This window comes from Oryctolagus cuniculus, chromosome 13, assembly GCF_964237555.1.
Source record: "Oryctolagus cuniculus chromosome 13, mOryCun1.1, whole genome shotgun sequence".
In the NCBI taxonomy this organism is placed as follows: Eukaryota; Metazoa; Chordata; class Mammalia; order Lagomorpha; family Leporidae; genus Oryctolagus; species Oryctolagus cuniculus.
Window position 1 is genome coordinate 25,700,782 of NC_091444.1, and position 16,797 is coordinate 25,717,578.

Here is a 16,797-nt window from a genome sequence, read left to right on the forward strand (position 1 = left end):
AAGAGGTAGTCCAGCCTTTAAGAACTGGAGACCTGGTGGGAGGTGATTAGATCATTGAAGGTACTGCTCTTGGAAGGATTAATGTAGCTTCCATGGGACCCAATTAGTTCTCCAAGAGCAAGTTGTTACAAAAAGAGCAAGGCTGACCCTTCACCGCTTTTTGGCGTCCTGCTTTGACCATGTGACCTCTCCCTGTCTCAAGCATTACCACCACTACGCCATCTGTTGCGTACCTGCCTGGGCACGACTATCCAAAATAAAAAGAATTTCTCAGCCTCCCTCGCTAAGTGTGGCCTGGTTTTTCAAGCACCAACTAATGTGATGTGAACAAAAACAATATAGACAGCTTTGCAGATTTGTTCTCAAAGGGAAGGAGTGTGGCCAGCCTCCCCATCTTCCCCTTCCTTCCACTTGCTGGGAAAGCACATAAGGCCGAGGCGGGAAGAGGCTTGTTGGATCCCAGTATGGAAGTCAAGTGTTGAACACATCAGAGAAGCTTGGCTGGCTGATGACTGCGGAGTAGCCAGATCTAGCCCAAACTTTTGGGAAACGTATTTTGGGTCTCTATCCAGCAACAGAATCCAGATCCTCCAATAAAGAAGCTTTGTCAGCAGTGCCAAAGACGCCTTCCAAAACTCCAGGGCCTTTGAGATTGTTCAGATTTGGCAAGTCAATATTGACTGAAGTCCATGATGTGTTTGAAGTCTCCTCAGAGCATTTCCACAGCCCCCTGGGAGTTGTGACTCACATCATTTGGGGGGGAGGGGGGCGGCGGCGGAGTATATTGGTTCAGATGCAAAGAGGGATATTCAGCACAGGTGAGACAGAAAGAAGTGAGAGTTGTTGGACTGAAGTCATGTATGGGGGAGTCCATATTTGATTGCAAGTACAATCCAAGCTGAAAGGAGGCCACAGCACACTGCTAGGCAGCAGGAGGGTTAGGTAGTGGGGTCATGTGTCCAGGGGTGCAGATGAACAGCGCCCCTTCCCCCTATGTGGGCAGGTGCTACAAGGAGATAATGAGGAGCGGATCCAGCTGCTGTCTGGGAGCTGCCAGGCAGAAGCATCAAGTGGAATGGGCTCTGACCCAGCAGAACTAGAAGGCGGGGCCCTGCAGGACTCGAGGGATACCACAGCTTCTTTTGGCGTTGGCATTCAGCTGGAGTTTCAAGGAGCCGATGCAGAAGAAGACCATGGAGGAAGAAATGAATTCCCAGAGTGAGGTACCGAGCGTGCTGTGCCGAGCTAGGGGGCCACGTGAGAGGCTTGGGGGTGGAGAGTCTGCAACATGAGTCCCATGTCTGGACCCCCTGCCATTACCAGACGAAAAAGGAATGAACACAGCTTACTTTAAAAATGACAGGATGAAGCAATGACATTACAAGCAGAGAAGCAGCAAAGTGCAGCCCTGATTTAGAGAACGGGCGCTGTCTCTGTGCCAGCGCATTCCCCGGAGAGCACCCCAACAGCAGGGCGTGTCTCCAGCCCAGTTACAGGGACTCTTCCCCCGACAGAGGCCAGGACAAGGTTCAACCACAGGGCGAGACACCCTCTCGGGGTCTTTGTCACCAGCTGGTGGCCCGACGGGCCCGTTGCTGTCCCTCTCTCCAGACTTGCCGGGAGCAACCGACTATGGCAGAGACCCCCAACTCCTCAGCATCCAGCCTCACGGGAGCCCCTGGGTCTGCCCCAGTCGGGTGGCAGACGTCCACTCTCAAATGCCACAGAGAGCTGCTGTGGCCATGTGCTTCTCCCAGTACCAAAAACACATGCCAAAAGAAGCAAGTCCTGGCGTTGTGGTGTGACAAGTTAAGGTGTGGCAGGTCAAGCTACGACGTCCATATGGGACGTCAGTATAGCAAGTCCTGGCTGCTCCACTTCCCATCCTGCTCCCTGCTGATGCACCTGGGAAGGCAGCAGATACAGTTCCTGGCTCCTGGCTCCGGCCTGGCTCCATCTGGGTTATTGCAGTCACTGGGGCATAAAGCAGTAGGTGGAAGATTGCTCTCTCCCTTTTTTTCTCTGTTGACCTGCATTTCAAATAAATTCATTTTTTAAAAGATTTATTTATTTGAAAGGTAGGGTCACAGATAGAGAGAGGGAGAAATAGAAAGAAAGGTCTTCCATCTGATGGTTTACTCCCCAGATGGTCACAATGGCCGGAACTGTGTCCATCCAAAGCCAGGAGCCAGGAGCTTCCTCTGGGTCTCCAACACAGGTACAGGGGCCCAAGGACCTGGGCCATCTTCTACTGCTTTCCCAGGCCATAACAGCTGGATGGGAAGAGAAACAGCCAGGACACCAAACAGGCACACCCATATGGGATGCTGGCTATGCAGGTGGCGGCTTAGCCTACTATGCCCCCGTGTTGGCCCCAATAAATTAATTTTTTTAAGTGAATCCCCTCACTACACCTTGGAGTGAGTGCTAGCAGGGGGCTCTCACAGAGCCACACGAGGAGGGCAGAGAGAGCAGGGCAGGGGCTGGCTTGCTCCAGTCCAGGCCAAGACCCCAGAACACAAGGTAGATACAAAACCAGGTAGCCGCAGACATCGTAGATCACCCAAAGCCACAGCTAATCACAAAACTCATTTCGGCCGACAGTTTTCGTTTCTTCCTGATGTAATTCTTCATCAGCACAGAGAAAGGCGAGAGCTGGCAAATGTTTAGTTTTCCTGCTTCCCCTCTGGGGAATTAGCTAAGCTGTAATGAGAAATTCAGAGTCGAGACAGTGAGCAGAAAGCTTGGGTGATCTATGCTACAGCTAACACACTGCAACAGAAGAGGCAAGGAAGAGTGTCAAGGAGCCGCGTAAAATCCAATGCCGAGAGGGAAAAATCCTAACACAACCAGCAGCAGTCCCCACTGGCTTGGTGCATCTCTGTCCTGCTTAAGGAATGCCAGGCTCGAGTGCCAGGGTGATCCGGGAGGGAGCAGCTGTGGTCAACACTCCCCATGACCAGAGATCCCACTCCTGATGGCAGTCCAATCCCATGAGCCCTCAGGAAGGAGGGAATTGTGCGGATGGATTCAGCAAGCAAAACAAGATAAAAGAGGACCCCGTCCACCCAGTAAGCCATCAGTACTCGTCCTGAACAAAGGATGCTCACAAGGTGAGTCCACAAGGCTAATTACAACCCGGTTACACAGAGCGCAGTGCCTTCCTTGTTAGCACAAGAATTTGTCAGATGTATGTCGCGCAGGAAGTGAAACAGCTGTAACCAGAAGTGACAGGTTCTGAAAAATGGTTGGTTTCCTAAGCACCTGGTCCCCCGAGTCGGCACTGTAACCTTCTTACATTAAAACGACAGAAACAACAAACAAGCACAGAAGTTTCCACTGCAGAAATCCTGGCAAGCTGAAGTTCACAGAATTTTCAATGTGCTGGTGTGTGATGTGCAGAGACCACCAGAATCTGCGCCATCAGTTCCCAGTATCGCGGGCCAGAGGCCTGCAGGTGCACCCATCTCACCTGTTCACCAGCCTCGCATTCTTTGGCAGATGGAGTTAACTTCAGTCTGCACTATCTTATAAAGCAGAAATAATAACCTTGAACATCAAGCGTTATTATAACGTATAATGTTGGTGCAAGCAGTGACTTGGCAAATAACAGGTGTTTAGGAAACTGTTAATAGACTTGTTTAACTAAGTATCCCACTAGGCTGTGTAACCCCAGGAGGCCACCCATCTATTACACTTGAGTGTGTAGTTTTTTTTTTTTTTTTTAAACTAAATGGAAACATCAAGGGACTCAGAGAAGGTGGAAAAGAGGCAGTAATAACGAAGATTTTCCCTGGGGAGTACACCCAGGAAATGATGCCCTCCATAGAACAGCTTTAGGGGGAAAAAATGGCTGATCCTCATCATTTGCCATCAGAACGGTTCTCCTTCTCCAGGTAAGAAGCTTGAGGGGAATCTCCTTGTATTTGAAAGGCCTTGGAGAGTCCATGAAATGGTGTCCATCTTCTAGCTGTTCTCTCTCAGCAAATCCTCTGTAATGGATACAATGTAGGTGTCCCTGTGGCCAAAGTGTCCTAACTCCCTTATCCCACCTGCCCAAGAGAAGGAGACTGTGTCCTGAGCATAGCACCTCTGGTCTTTGACTGGGAGTCTCAGGGTTCAGGAAGATGCTGCACGTCCCACCTGGGGAACAGGTGCACTGATGGCTGGGAAACAGTTCTAGAACAAGGATCCTAAATCCTTTCTGAGATGCAAAAAAGCACCTCAAGTTCTAATTAAGCTGAAGCAATTAGCCACCCACAGATCCTTAACGCTGCTTCCCATGGCCAGGCAATCAAATCGATGAAAACCCATTTTAAACACAGGAGCAAACCCAAAGTTCCACTGGCAGGCACTTCCCCCGTTCCGTAAATACTCCCAGGCAAACTCCGCCTGTAGGGAGTGCTTTGAAGAAAGAACTGCCTCAGCTGTGACGAGGCGGTTGCAAAAAGGGAGGTGGTGAGCTTGGAGTGTGACCATCTGGGGTGACGAAACCCACACACAGAGCAAGACGCTGGATCTCTGGCTCCCCAGCTGCTGCCTCGAGTCACTTGGGAGAACCAGGCGTTCCAATCTCCACCCTGAAGGAGCACTTCACGCACACACGTTTCTGCCTGCTGGACCAAGAGTCCGAGAGTCCCTGTGTGTGACTGGACCACAGTCCCGCGTGATGCTCTATTCGAGCACTGTCCCCTGTCACAACCTGTCACTCAAGTGCCCACGGGGCGCCTGGGCACTTTCACCATGAGTCCGATCCACTGCAGCTCATCTGCTGTTTCCAGCCCAGGTGGGGCCACTCCTCCCAAGACTCCCTTTAACGAAGGGCAGTCACCTGTGTGCAAAGGCTGTGCTCAATTCCACAATGGCAACGGCCACCCAGTGGCCAACGGTAAACCAGTCAGGCTTAAGTAGCTTCCTTGAGAACAAGGGCCGCTTCTAAATCCTTCTAAAACCTTATTTTCCCTTTATATATATTTGAGTTGGGAAATTTTCTAGCAGAAAGTATCTGGCAGACATCGAAAACACTGACCTATACCAGCATTGCCCAACTGAAATAAGATTGAAAAGGAAAAAAACAAATTGTACTGAAATATTTCTTTTAACCCAATATGTTAGAAACACTATTGTTTTGACGTATAATCAATAGAAAAGATAATTAGTGATTTATTTTTCACTCTTTTTTCATTCATTGTTCCCCTCAGTTACTGGACTGTGCAGAGCCAGTGACAGGTGGCATGCGCACTGATGTCACAAATTCTGTTAGATATGAGAGACTTCAACTGCTCTTACTAAGATAAACTAGAAGGCAACTGTGAAGAGACAGACACCATAATATTCATTTCACCATGTATACATGAGGAGACTTCAAAATGTTCATGGGAACTCATGTTTTGAAAAAACTATGCATGAATTTCAAAATTTTGCGCCCAGTCCAGCCTATATTTTAATTTCCCTTTCCACGAACTCTTTGAAGTACCTTCATATATCCAAACAGCACACTGTATACCTTTAACATACCATTTATATCAAAAAAGAAAAAATCGTGACATGGAGAGGACTTTACAATTCACTGTTCTACGAATAGTTTGCCCAATTATGTGTGTGACCTGATTAACATTTCAACTTCATAACAACCTGTGTATGTTCAGACACCCATAGAAAACAGCCTGTATGGGAAGGGACCAATGATAGAGGTTTTCCTGACAAGCTGCAATGATGGAGAGTCTGTATCTCCTGCTTTGAGCCCTTTCGTAGTCTTGAAAGTTTTTTGTACCATGCACATGTTGCTTATCGCTTTCATGACAATTGTAAAGCTAGTCTTCAAAAAGTAGACTCTGTCCTGTCAGTTATTAGCCACTGTCGTCACTGCCACACCCACACTACTGGGATGGCCCGAGCCATGGCCCTCACTCCCCACACCGAGCAGCGTTGTACTTACAGCCAATCATCATGATGGCCACAGCAAAGATCTTCTCGATGTCCGTGGAGGGGGCGATGTTCCCGAAGCCCACGCTGGTGAGGCTGGTCATGGTGAAATACAAGGAGGAGATGTAGACAGAATTCTTGCTGGGGCCACCTTCCCACTTCCCTGAGCCAGACCCGTTAAACTGGTACGGGGTGCCAATGTCCATGGCCAGTTGGTAGAGCCAGCTGTTGTTGCGGATCGTCTTGGTGTCCTCGTCGAAGATCTCGTAGTCCCCGATGCTGTACCAGATGCAGGCCATCCAGTGCGCAGCCAGCCCAAACACGCACACCAGCAGGACCAGCACAGCAGCGCCATACTCAATGTAGTGATCCAGCTTGCGGGCCACTCGCCCGAGACGGAGCAGCCGGACAACCTTCAGAGAGCTGAACAGGCTGCTGATGCCCTGGGAGAGGAGGAACCAGTGTCAGGGCCAAAGAATCACACATCTTACTCCCTCCCTTCTCCCCACCTGGCCCGTTACTGCAAGCACAGAACATTTCCATAACATACAATATTACACAACCCTTAAAAATATAAAGCTAGAATTTTTTTCCAAGATGAATGGAATGGAGATGTCTATGAACTTTTTCCCACTTCTATTACAAAACAAATACATAAGCAAGCCAACAAAACAAGTAAGTTATAATTGTATTGTGCGTAAGTATACAAAATGCAAGGGTACTTCAAGAAGTTCATAGAAAAATGAGGTTGCTGCAAAAGATTTTAAAACGCATGCGTAATTTTTTCCTAATGCATGTTTTCCATGAACTTTAGGAAGGCCCCTCATAAATATGACCATGATTTCTGTATCATTACTCATTTTGGAATAAATCTTAGTGGTTTCATATTTCATTTGTATAATATGAAAGACTTTAAGAGTTGCATAATAAATTTCATATTGCATGACACTGAGTAATATTTTATTCTAAAGATACAGGGCAAAACAGAATTAAAAGTTTATTTTGGTGCAAAACAGTTTCGAAATCCATGCATAATATTTTCAGGACACACATTTTCCATGAACTTTTTGAAAAGCCCTGGTATGCATGGATTTATTTTTGCACCGAAATAAAGTTATCTTTTAATTCCATTTCTCCATGAATTTTTTTAAAGTGTGCTTGTGCATGTAGGTTGAAAAATGTTCAGGAAGCACTCAAAAAGATCCACAGTGATTTACTGTCACATAATCAAGAGATGGAATTACAGGCAATTTTTGTTATAATTGTATACATTTTTGGTAGACTTATAAATATGTACTTAATTTCTATAATTAAAATTATTACATTTATATTTATAACAGTTAAACATAAAGTCAATTAAGGAAATCACTAAACAGAATAAAGAACTGAGATTCTGTTTTCTCAGGGGTGCTGTACATTCTTGGAAGGCTGAATCACTTTTGTCAGGCTGCAGATTATACTTGGCTATAGTAAAAATGGAATTAAAAGCAGCTCGTTTTAGCAAAAAAGGTTTTCTAAGTCCATGCATAGTCTTTCCACACTATGCATTTTCCAAGAACTTTTTGAAGATCTCTCATACCACCTACTTAAACATAATCAATGAAGGAACGTGAGAGCTAGGAGGAAGCTCTGATCTTGCCAGGGTTCACAGACCCCGCCAGGTCAGGTCAGGTCAGTTCTCCAAACAGTGGTTTTCTGGGGAATGGCACTGTGGTAGTGGAAAGAAAATCAGTAGAAACACAGAGAAGGGAGTCTCAGAGCCACAGGAGTCACTAACTTGCTATTAATTTAAGTCAATTAATTATCTCTCATTTCCTTTAACTAGACAAGCAAAGGGATGTACCACAATCTCTCTGAACCATCTCCAAATGCTAACATACTTCCCATCTCCAAAGGGAGCTGAAACCTATCGCAGAAGCCATACCACTCAGAATTCCAAAATTCCTGTTCTGACTCCAAGATGTTCGCAAGGAAATTTCCATTAGCTTCTTCCTACTTCATTATGAAGCAAACAGACAAAGCAGAGACATTGCTTTGAGTCCAGACTTCATCCTCCCTCACATAGCAAAATTCCAAGGAAGGCCGACAGCCTTCCCCAAGCTGATGGAACGGCTGCTCACTCTTCTAGACGTTCAAGTGTTTCCAGGTCAGTGCTAACTCGCTTATCCACTGTCTCCACAATGACAAACCCCCAAGGGACAAGTTATGTCACAGAGAGAAGGAAAGAGTAGAAATGCACTCTGGCGAGCCTGTGTAAGGGAACCATCAGGGCTGTCTTCTCTCCCCCAGCCCACGGCTAAGTCCAGTTTCCCAGGCTCCTGCCATGGGGGCGCGTCTCTGGACTGGTTCTTGCCAATGGAGTGCGAGATAGAACATGTGTCACACCCAGGCTAAGCTCAAAGTCAGCATGCCTCCCCTCTCTCCAGGCATGCCTTCCAGAGTAAGACTGTTGGGACCTTGAGGCCATGTGCTGAAGACGGGGAAAGTACAGTGTGGAGAGACTGTGTGGACCACACACCCCCAAACCCCAGCCCGCAAGGCAACTCCAACTGGGTTGTGGTGTAAATGTGAGAGCAGCCACTCAGAGCGTCTGCGGGATGCTCGTGGCAGTAGCCAGCATTCACCTGCGCTGTCAGAGATCTCCTGTCACATGAACACATAAACCTCCTATGCAGCACAGTCTCGTCTACACAGACCACAAATCAGGCTGCCACACAGATTATTCTGTTGCGGCGAGGATGAGAGGGGTGAGATTTACTGTGCTTTCAAAACTAAAATAAACAACAGTTTCATAGCCATAAAACTTTACACCACAAATAATTATTTCTTGTCTAACAAGTGCCTGGATGCAAGCATAGTAGCAGGTTTTTCTAGAGGCCGGCATTGTGGGGCAGCACATAAGCTGCTGCCTGTGACACCAGCATCCCATATGGGCGCCCGTTCAAGTGCAGCTGCTCCACTTCTAAACCAGCTCCCTGCTAATGTGCCTGGGAAAGCAGAAGATGACTGAGTGCTTGAGCCCTTGCACCCATGCGGGAGACCCAGATGAAGCTCCTGGCTCTGGCGTCAGCTTGGCACATCCCAACTATTACAGCCATCTGGGGAGTGAACCAGCAGATGAGGTGATCGTCCTTGTCTTCTCCCTCTCCCTCTCCCCTCCCCCTCCCTCTTAAATAAATCAATATTTTTAAATGGTTTTTTTCTAAGCCAACTGAAAACATGCCCAGGTCAGCTTCATCCAAACTGTCGACTTTGGCCAGGGTTGCCTCTGGCCTGCCCAACATTCCTCCCTTGGGTGTCTTTTTCCCTCTACACACTTTTCTCAAACACCTGCTAGGCACAAAAGGCTGAGGCAATGTCCCAGATTGAGGTGCAAAAAAATGATGGCGGAAGGGGGGGGAGGGGGAGTAGGGTGGGTAGTGTCTCCTCACAGGACATTTGCATTCTAACAAAAGGAAAAACCTTGGGAAACCAATCGCCCATAGTGGAATCAAAAGTACCCACAGTCTGGATGAGGGAGATATTTTGGGAGGCAAAGGAGTTTTTCTGATGACTCAGAAATCAAAAGCCCTGTAGGCAGCCACCTACTCTCCACTCCTCATATGGAAGTCTTTGAAATCAACTTTTAAAGCAGTTCTACTCAAAAGTAGCTTAATACCCAGGGAGGAGGAACTGCCTTGTCATTCGTCCTTGCTCAGAGTCCATTCAAAGCAGCATTCCTGGAGAACCTGCCTTGTCCTTTGCGTGCTAAAACTCTCAGGAGGAGCTGTCTGGGCCTTCTCATTCACTAGTGTACCTCCAGTGCCTGGCATTGGAAAGCGCTCACAAGGAAGAAAGCAAACGCGTAATAACTATGAGAGAGACGAGCTGTGACTAGTGAGAAGATATTTTCTACCTAATAGCCCTGGAACAGTGAACAGGTGTTCAGACTAGAAGTTCAGATATCCACTTCCTACAGCCAAGGTGGGATCCTTGATTCTGGCTCCGGATTCCAGCTCCTGTTAGTGTAGACCCTGGAAGGCCCATGGCAATGGCCCAAGGAATTGAATTCCTGCACTCACTGGCAGACCTGAGCTGTGTTCCTGGCTTTGGCCCTGGTCCAACTCTGGCTGTGTGCAGGCTTTTGGGCAGTGACCAGTGGATGAGAGCACCCTCTCTGTCAAATAAGAAATTAAAAATTTTTTAAATACAGAACTGGAAAGTAGAGAGGGAACATAGCTATCACCTAGTGCAACTCCACTGCACTCGGCAATGTCTTCAGAGCCCCTGGAAGGAATGACCAGGTAGCCTCTCTGTGACCACACCCACCACCCCCACCCCTGATCACTCTCAGTGGCAGTCATCCATGGAGGTGAACTCTGGGGGATCCCACCACCATTCTTATCTCCTCCTTATGCATCCTTCCTGCCTTCTCCCATAATCCATGCAACCACCACCAAAGGTCATAGTGTCCTGCACCTACACACTCCAGTTCTGTCAAGCATCTCCCATGGTGGGTGCACAGGTGCACCTCTGTGCCTGTTCAGATCAAGTCCTCAGCTCAGAACGCCCAGCTCTCTTATTTCTGCCAGGTGGCCTACTAGCCCTTCTTCACACTTGTCCCACCTCAACCCCAAAGCCTTCCATGAGTACCCAGGAGTCACAACAAATCTCTGACTCCTCCTGTATCCACTACCCCTTGACCATTGCCTTGCCTTATAGTTTCCTGTGCCCATTTCCTCGACAAAAGGAACTGTATCTTCCTGAAGGAAGAATCACGTGTTATTCATTTTAGAAACCCTCCCTATCAGGTTAAGTAGTCTCCACCCCACATCTGTGTCCCCTGCAGAACCTCAGACAGTAACCTCCTTTGGAAATAGGGCTGCTGTGGGACATAATTAAGACAAGTGTCTTTAATCCAGCAATGATTGGTAGCCTTGTCAAAGAGACAAGGCATGGGCTGGTGCCATGGCTCAATAGGCTAATCCTCCGCCTTGCGGCGCCGGCACACCGGGTTCTAGTCCCAGTCGGGGCGCCGGATTCTATCCCGGTTGCCCCTCTTCCAGTCCAGCTCTCCCGCAGGCGGCCATTGGAGGGTGAACCAACAGCAAAAGGAAGACCTTCCTCTCTCTCTCTCTCACTGTCCACTCTGCCTGTCAAAAAAAAAAAAAAAAAAAGACAGACAAGACATGGACACAGAGAAAGAGCACCACAGTGCAGACGCATAGATGTGGCTGTGGGCCAAGGACTGCCAGCAACACCAGCACCTAAGCCCAAGGCATGTAAGAGGTTTTCCCCATGCCCTGTTGACACCTTCATTGCAGACTTCCTTACTCCAGAACCCTGAGAGGAGGAACTTCTGCTGGACTAAGCCACTCAGTGGGTGGTCATCTGTTGCCACAGCCCTTGGAAACAAATACACCCAGGTAAGCTCAAAGGGTCTGGAACATGTTCTAAGCTACACTGAGGAGTCTGAATGAATGATCAGAGGATTCCTCCTCATTTTTGGAGACTCTGAAACAACATGAAGTGTTTTTCCATTGTGTTATCTATGTGTACACTGATTCCCTATTACACGGTTGTTGCATTAACAGCTGGAATTCTAACTGTTTAAAACCCTTGTCAAGCCATTAATTTGTTTCTTTTCCTTACTTGCCTTAGGTTCACTTGATGGGATAAATAAGACAAAATACTCCAGACTGTTGAGTACACTAAAAACATGACAGTACCATATGGTAGAGAATCACATTTCCCCAGAGACTTCTTCCATCAGAAAACCCACTTCACTTTTCAAATAGCTCCCCAGAGTTCTTTATCACACTCTTGAAATTACAGAGAATGAAGGGATTCCAAGTTGGGCCAACAGGGATGAAAGAACAGTGACAGCCTGGATTGGTGAGCTTCATCCTTAAATGCCAACAACTAGGGCTGGAGGGAGGCTTTGCACATCTTGTTGACCCCAGAATGATACGGAGGCGGTTCAAATTGAAATGGACATCTCAATTATCAGACTCATTGATGTGCGAGCAATCAGGTTTCACCTGGTCACCCAGGCGAAGAAATCGTTCCCTTAAATCTGCCTCTCCGTTACCTTCTCATCTAACCAGATTCACTATTTCTCTCTTCAATTCTTTTATTTCCATGTCTATGCCTGAAACAAAAAAGTCACAGATTGATATCTGTTACTGAAGAACTGCTCAGCCCTTCAGGTTCTTAGATAGTTCCACCAAACCCTCGAGTCTACATGAACACGACGACACCCACAGAAAATTCTGATAACCTTTTAAAAAAATTGTCTCTCTGAGGGGTGGGTGTTTGGCAGAGCAGTTCAGACACCGTCTGGGATGCCTGTATCCCACGCTGGAGTGACTAGGCTCAAGGTTTGGCTCAGCTTCTCATTCTAGCTTCCTGCTGATGCACACCCTGGAGGCAGTAGCAACAGCTCAAGTTCTTGGGTCCCTGCCACCCACAGGGGAGACCTGACATTGAGTTCTGAGCTTCTGGCTTTGGGTGACCCAGCCTCATCTGTCATAGGCACTTGGGGAGTGAATCCACGTATATGAGCGCTTGCTTTCTCCCTCTCTCTCTTTCTCTCTGCCTTTCAAATAAGGGAAATTTTTAAAAATAAGTTTCCATCTTATTTTCAACCACACATTTCTCATGACCCATATGCCCCTCCAGCTGAAGGTATCTTTCCACGCTTTCCTCCAAGTCCTCTGGAACCCAGCTTCACGGGAGAGGAATCCCCAGCCTGGATAGCGTCAGGAGTGTTCCCACCTCCTTCTCATTTTAGCAGAAACTTCTCTCCCAGCACTTTGCTTTTCCCCATTTATCTCCTTTATGTTCTACAGCAAAAAGTAGGGAGTTTATAAACTCCACACTTGCATCCTCCAGACTCATGCTATTTGGAATTAAAAAAAATTTTTTTTAAGATTCATGCCATCAGCAATATGACCACCCCATTCCTGCTATCTGACTACTGATGGGCAATATCTATTGAACTACAAAAATGTTAGAGCCTGGGCTTAATGTTTTCAGGAGTTATCTTATTTATCAGCTTCCTGACCCCTCCCTTGCTCCCTTGAGTCTGTGCCGGTTCTCTAGCCCAACTCCTGCTATCAGCGTTGGAAACGTTAACATTCTTGGGGAAAAGTCATTCGACGCTCTTTTCTTTGGCCACTTCATTGCCAAAAATGGCCACTTACCCCCATCTCCGATGGAAACTAGTCCAATCTGCAGTCTTACACACCAGCATTCTATACTATGACAAAACTCCCTGTCCTTTCTAGCCCCTTTCTCTTAACACCCCCATCCTATGTATCCATCAACTCCAGATTCCACTTCTCCCCCACAGTACTAGAATCTGTGTTGCTTACACCACTTTGAGTACCCGCCCCCCTTCCTCATCACTTCACTCCTTGCCCTCCTGCCACACTTGTCCTGAACTTCCTCCTGCTCCTTTCCTGAAACATGGTGGCTCAGCTTCCTCATCACCACCCATTTCCTAATCCACTGCACTCAGAGACCCACTCCCAACACGTTCCAGAATCTACCATACTTAGGGTCACCAATGACACCCAACCATCACATACAGTGGACTTTGACATTCAGCACAGCCACACAGTGTCCTTTGTGTCTTTCTGTGTTTGGGAATTGCCGCCTCCACAAGGTTGAGCCTGTTTTCCACTAGAAAACTGATCAAGACAGGAGGCTTGCTTATGCAGGCCCCCACACAGCTAAAGCGTGAGCATATGACCTAGAACTGACCCATCAGACACCAGTCACTGAACTTCCTGGCCCTGTCTACTCCAGCTTGGCACCATTTCCAGTGCCCAGCAGTTCTGGAAGCAGCGCCCTGTGTCCAGGTCCACATTTGGTGATGTCAGCAGTGCACGTCGCAGATCCACGTCCAGCGGCGGCAGTACATAATCACGTCTCTGGTTCTGCACTATGCTTTCGGGCAATGTTCCTGGCTGCAGGTTCCAAATAATTTCCTGGGCTTTCCAAAAAAATCCGAGTATCTACAACCTTCCTTCCATTAGCCAGATTTGAACCTGAAATACTACAGCAGGTTTTCCTTGCTTGGCTGCCACGGCAGCTAACAGCTCCCTAACACTGTTCCCGACCTTCTTCTCATCTCGATACACGCCCTTCCCCTGGGCACCTGCAGCCATTAATGTGGCTTTAATCACCATCGATTCACTAACGACCTGTACATCTATCCTTTCAATCCACCTACTCCTCCTGGCCTTAAGACCCGGATGGGCATGTCACTGCAGTGTCCCTTGGCTTTATTGCTGGCACATCCATGACACTGGCAGGACTAACCCTCAGCCCAACTCTACTATTCAACCTGGAGAATGTTCTCCAGTCTACAATCTCCTGCGTGGAAGACCAGGTGTCACCATCTAAAGTGAACAATCTGTTAAGAACATTAAGGTTATGCACATTGGTATGCAATGGGTCCCATTGCTGCCATTTGGATAAAAATAGGAAATGGACGTATTTTCTTACCTATGTATTAACAGAAATATTGGTCATCCCAGGAACAGAAACCTCACAATATAAACTTTTTGAACATTATACCATGTAAGTTACTGCTTATTAGGTTTTAAGTTATGCTATAAAAATAATTACATAGGGACCAGTGCTGTGGTATAGCGGGTTAAGCCACCACCTGTTTTCTGGCATCCCATATGGGTGCCGGTTCGATTCCTGCTCCTCCACTTCCAAGCCAGCTCCCTAATAATGTGCCTAGCAGAGCAGCTGAAGATAGCCCAAATGTTTTGTTCCCTTCACCCACGTGGGGGTCCAGATGAAGCTCCTGGCTTCAGTCTGGTCCAGCCTTGGTTATTGCAGCCATCTGGGGAGTGAACCAGAGGAAGGAAGATCGACCTCTCTCTCTCTCCCCTCCCCTCCCACCCCCATGTGTATGTTTGTGTCCCTGTTTAACTCTGCCTTTCAAATAAATCTTCTTTAAAAAATTACATGGAAGTTTTAAATATATAACACAACCCTACTTTGAACCAGTAGGCAACATCTCCCACTGTCTTCTGGACTAAATTCCGTCCTTTTGGTAAGCAAAGGCCTTTGTTATTTGTTCCTCCACAGCCTCATTCCTCACTGCTCTAATCATACCAAGTTATTTGTGGCTCCACAATCACACCATGCCCTCAGGCTTTTTACTTTTCTAAGATTTATTTTATTTACTTGAAAAGCAGAGTTACAGAGAGGGAGAGACAGAAAGAGAGAGAGATAGGAAGAGATTTTCCATCCACTGGTTTACTCCCTCAAATGGCCACAAAAGCCAGGGCTGGGCCAAGCTGAAGCCAGGAGCTTCTTCTAGATCTCCCACATGGGTGCAGGGACTGTCTTCCACTGCTCTCCCAGGAGCATTAGCAGGGAGCTGGATCAGAAGTGAAGCAGCTGGGACTTGAACCAGCACCCGTATAAGATGCTGGCACTGCAGGCAAATTGCCCTCAAACTGCAACTTGATGAATCTGTTTCAACTCGACTGAGCAAGTTATTTACCCTCTCTGGGAACTACACCTTCCCAGTGCATGCTGGGATTCGAACCAGTACCCACATGGCTACGCCACAATGCCAGCCCCCTCATGTTTTCATTTATGCTGTGCCTATCTCAAGCATGGTCCCTTCTTGGCTGCCTGGCAAACTGCTAGCCATCCTCCCCACATTTCTCAACACCCCAGTGATGAGTCACGACCTATCTATTACTAAAATAAACCTCTGTATAAAGTATGCAAATAGTTTATCTTTTAAAAATATCAGCGAGATGGCAGTGTGGCCTACTGCTTAAGACTGCATGTGGGACGCTTGTATTTCTCAGAGTACCTGGGTTCAAGTCCCATCTCTGCTTCCAATTCCAACTACCTGCTAACATGTACCCTGGGAGGCAGCAGGCGACGGTTCAAGTAGCTGGACCTTGGCCACCCACACGGAGGCGTGGACTGTGTTTCCAGTCCTTGACTTTTTCGCTTAGTGCAGCCCCAGCTTTTACAACATTTGCTGAGTGAACCAGTGGATGGTAGCTCTCTTTCAAATAAATTAAATAAATACTAATGGAAGTCCAACCTTATCCCAATACTAGCATCACTCATTGGAATTGGAATTGGCTCTATCACCCTATAAAGGAAGGAATATAGACACAGCAGTGTGTCGGATAGTGAATCAAATGTCGCACACAGGAATATAACCTTTCACTTGCATCTTAATGGGACAAAGATTGAGAACTATTGAGCTAACATTCAACACAGCCACCTCTCTGTGAAGCCCCCCTTGATACCCACAAGCAAAGATGAGCTCACCCTCCCCTAGGCGCCAGCGAATGGTCCTTCATTCATCTCTTCATCAAATACTTACTGAGCACCTTCTATGAGACACACATACTTCCAAGCATCCAAGCACTGATAACTGACCAGAGACAAACTCGATAAAAATCCTCATGCTTCTGGAATTCTCACTTAAGGAAGGGACAGATAATAAAATAAATAAGGAGAACAAATGTTATCTTCCATGATAAGATGAAAAATAGCCAGGACTGAAAATAAGGGCTGTCAGACTGCCAGCAATGGGGGTCAGGGTTCCATGAGGCTCTGAAGAAACTCCGCGATTTAAGCAATGGCCCAACCGAGACAAGAACGCGAGTCCCGAGATAAATGAGGGAGGCGTGTGCCACTCAGAGGGCTCAGCCAGCGCAGGAAGTCCCGAGGCGGGAATGGCGCTGCGTCTATTATAGGCTGGCAGACCCTCGAGGCCGGGAAGCACTGTCAGTGAGAGCAACCGTTAACATCACTGAGGGCATCTTCAGTGCTGGGCACAGCAGAGACTTTGCACCCACTATCTCACTAATCCTCGCCATCCCTTCAGGTAAG

At 47.4% G+C, this 16,797-nt stretch overlaps 1 protein-coding gene across 2 annotated transcripts in view; it reads right to left on the bottom strand.

The window, feature by feature from the left end:
* KCNH1 (potassium voltage-gated channel subfamily H member 1) overlaps positions 1-16,797 on the bottom strand; it is a 379,659-nt gene that overhangs the window by 220,520 nt on the left and 142,342 nt on the right. For both annotated transcript variants that reach the window (XM_002717533.5, XM_002717532.5), the window contains exon 7: positions 5,939-6,368. In XM_002717533.5, the coding sequence (XP_002717579.1) occupies positions 5,939-6,368 (430 nt within the window). The remainder of the gene's footprint in view (positions 1-5,938; positions 6,369-16,797) is intronic.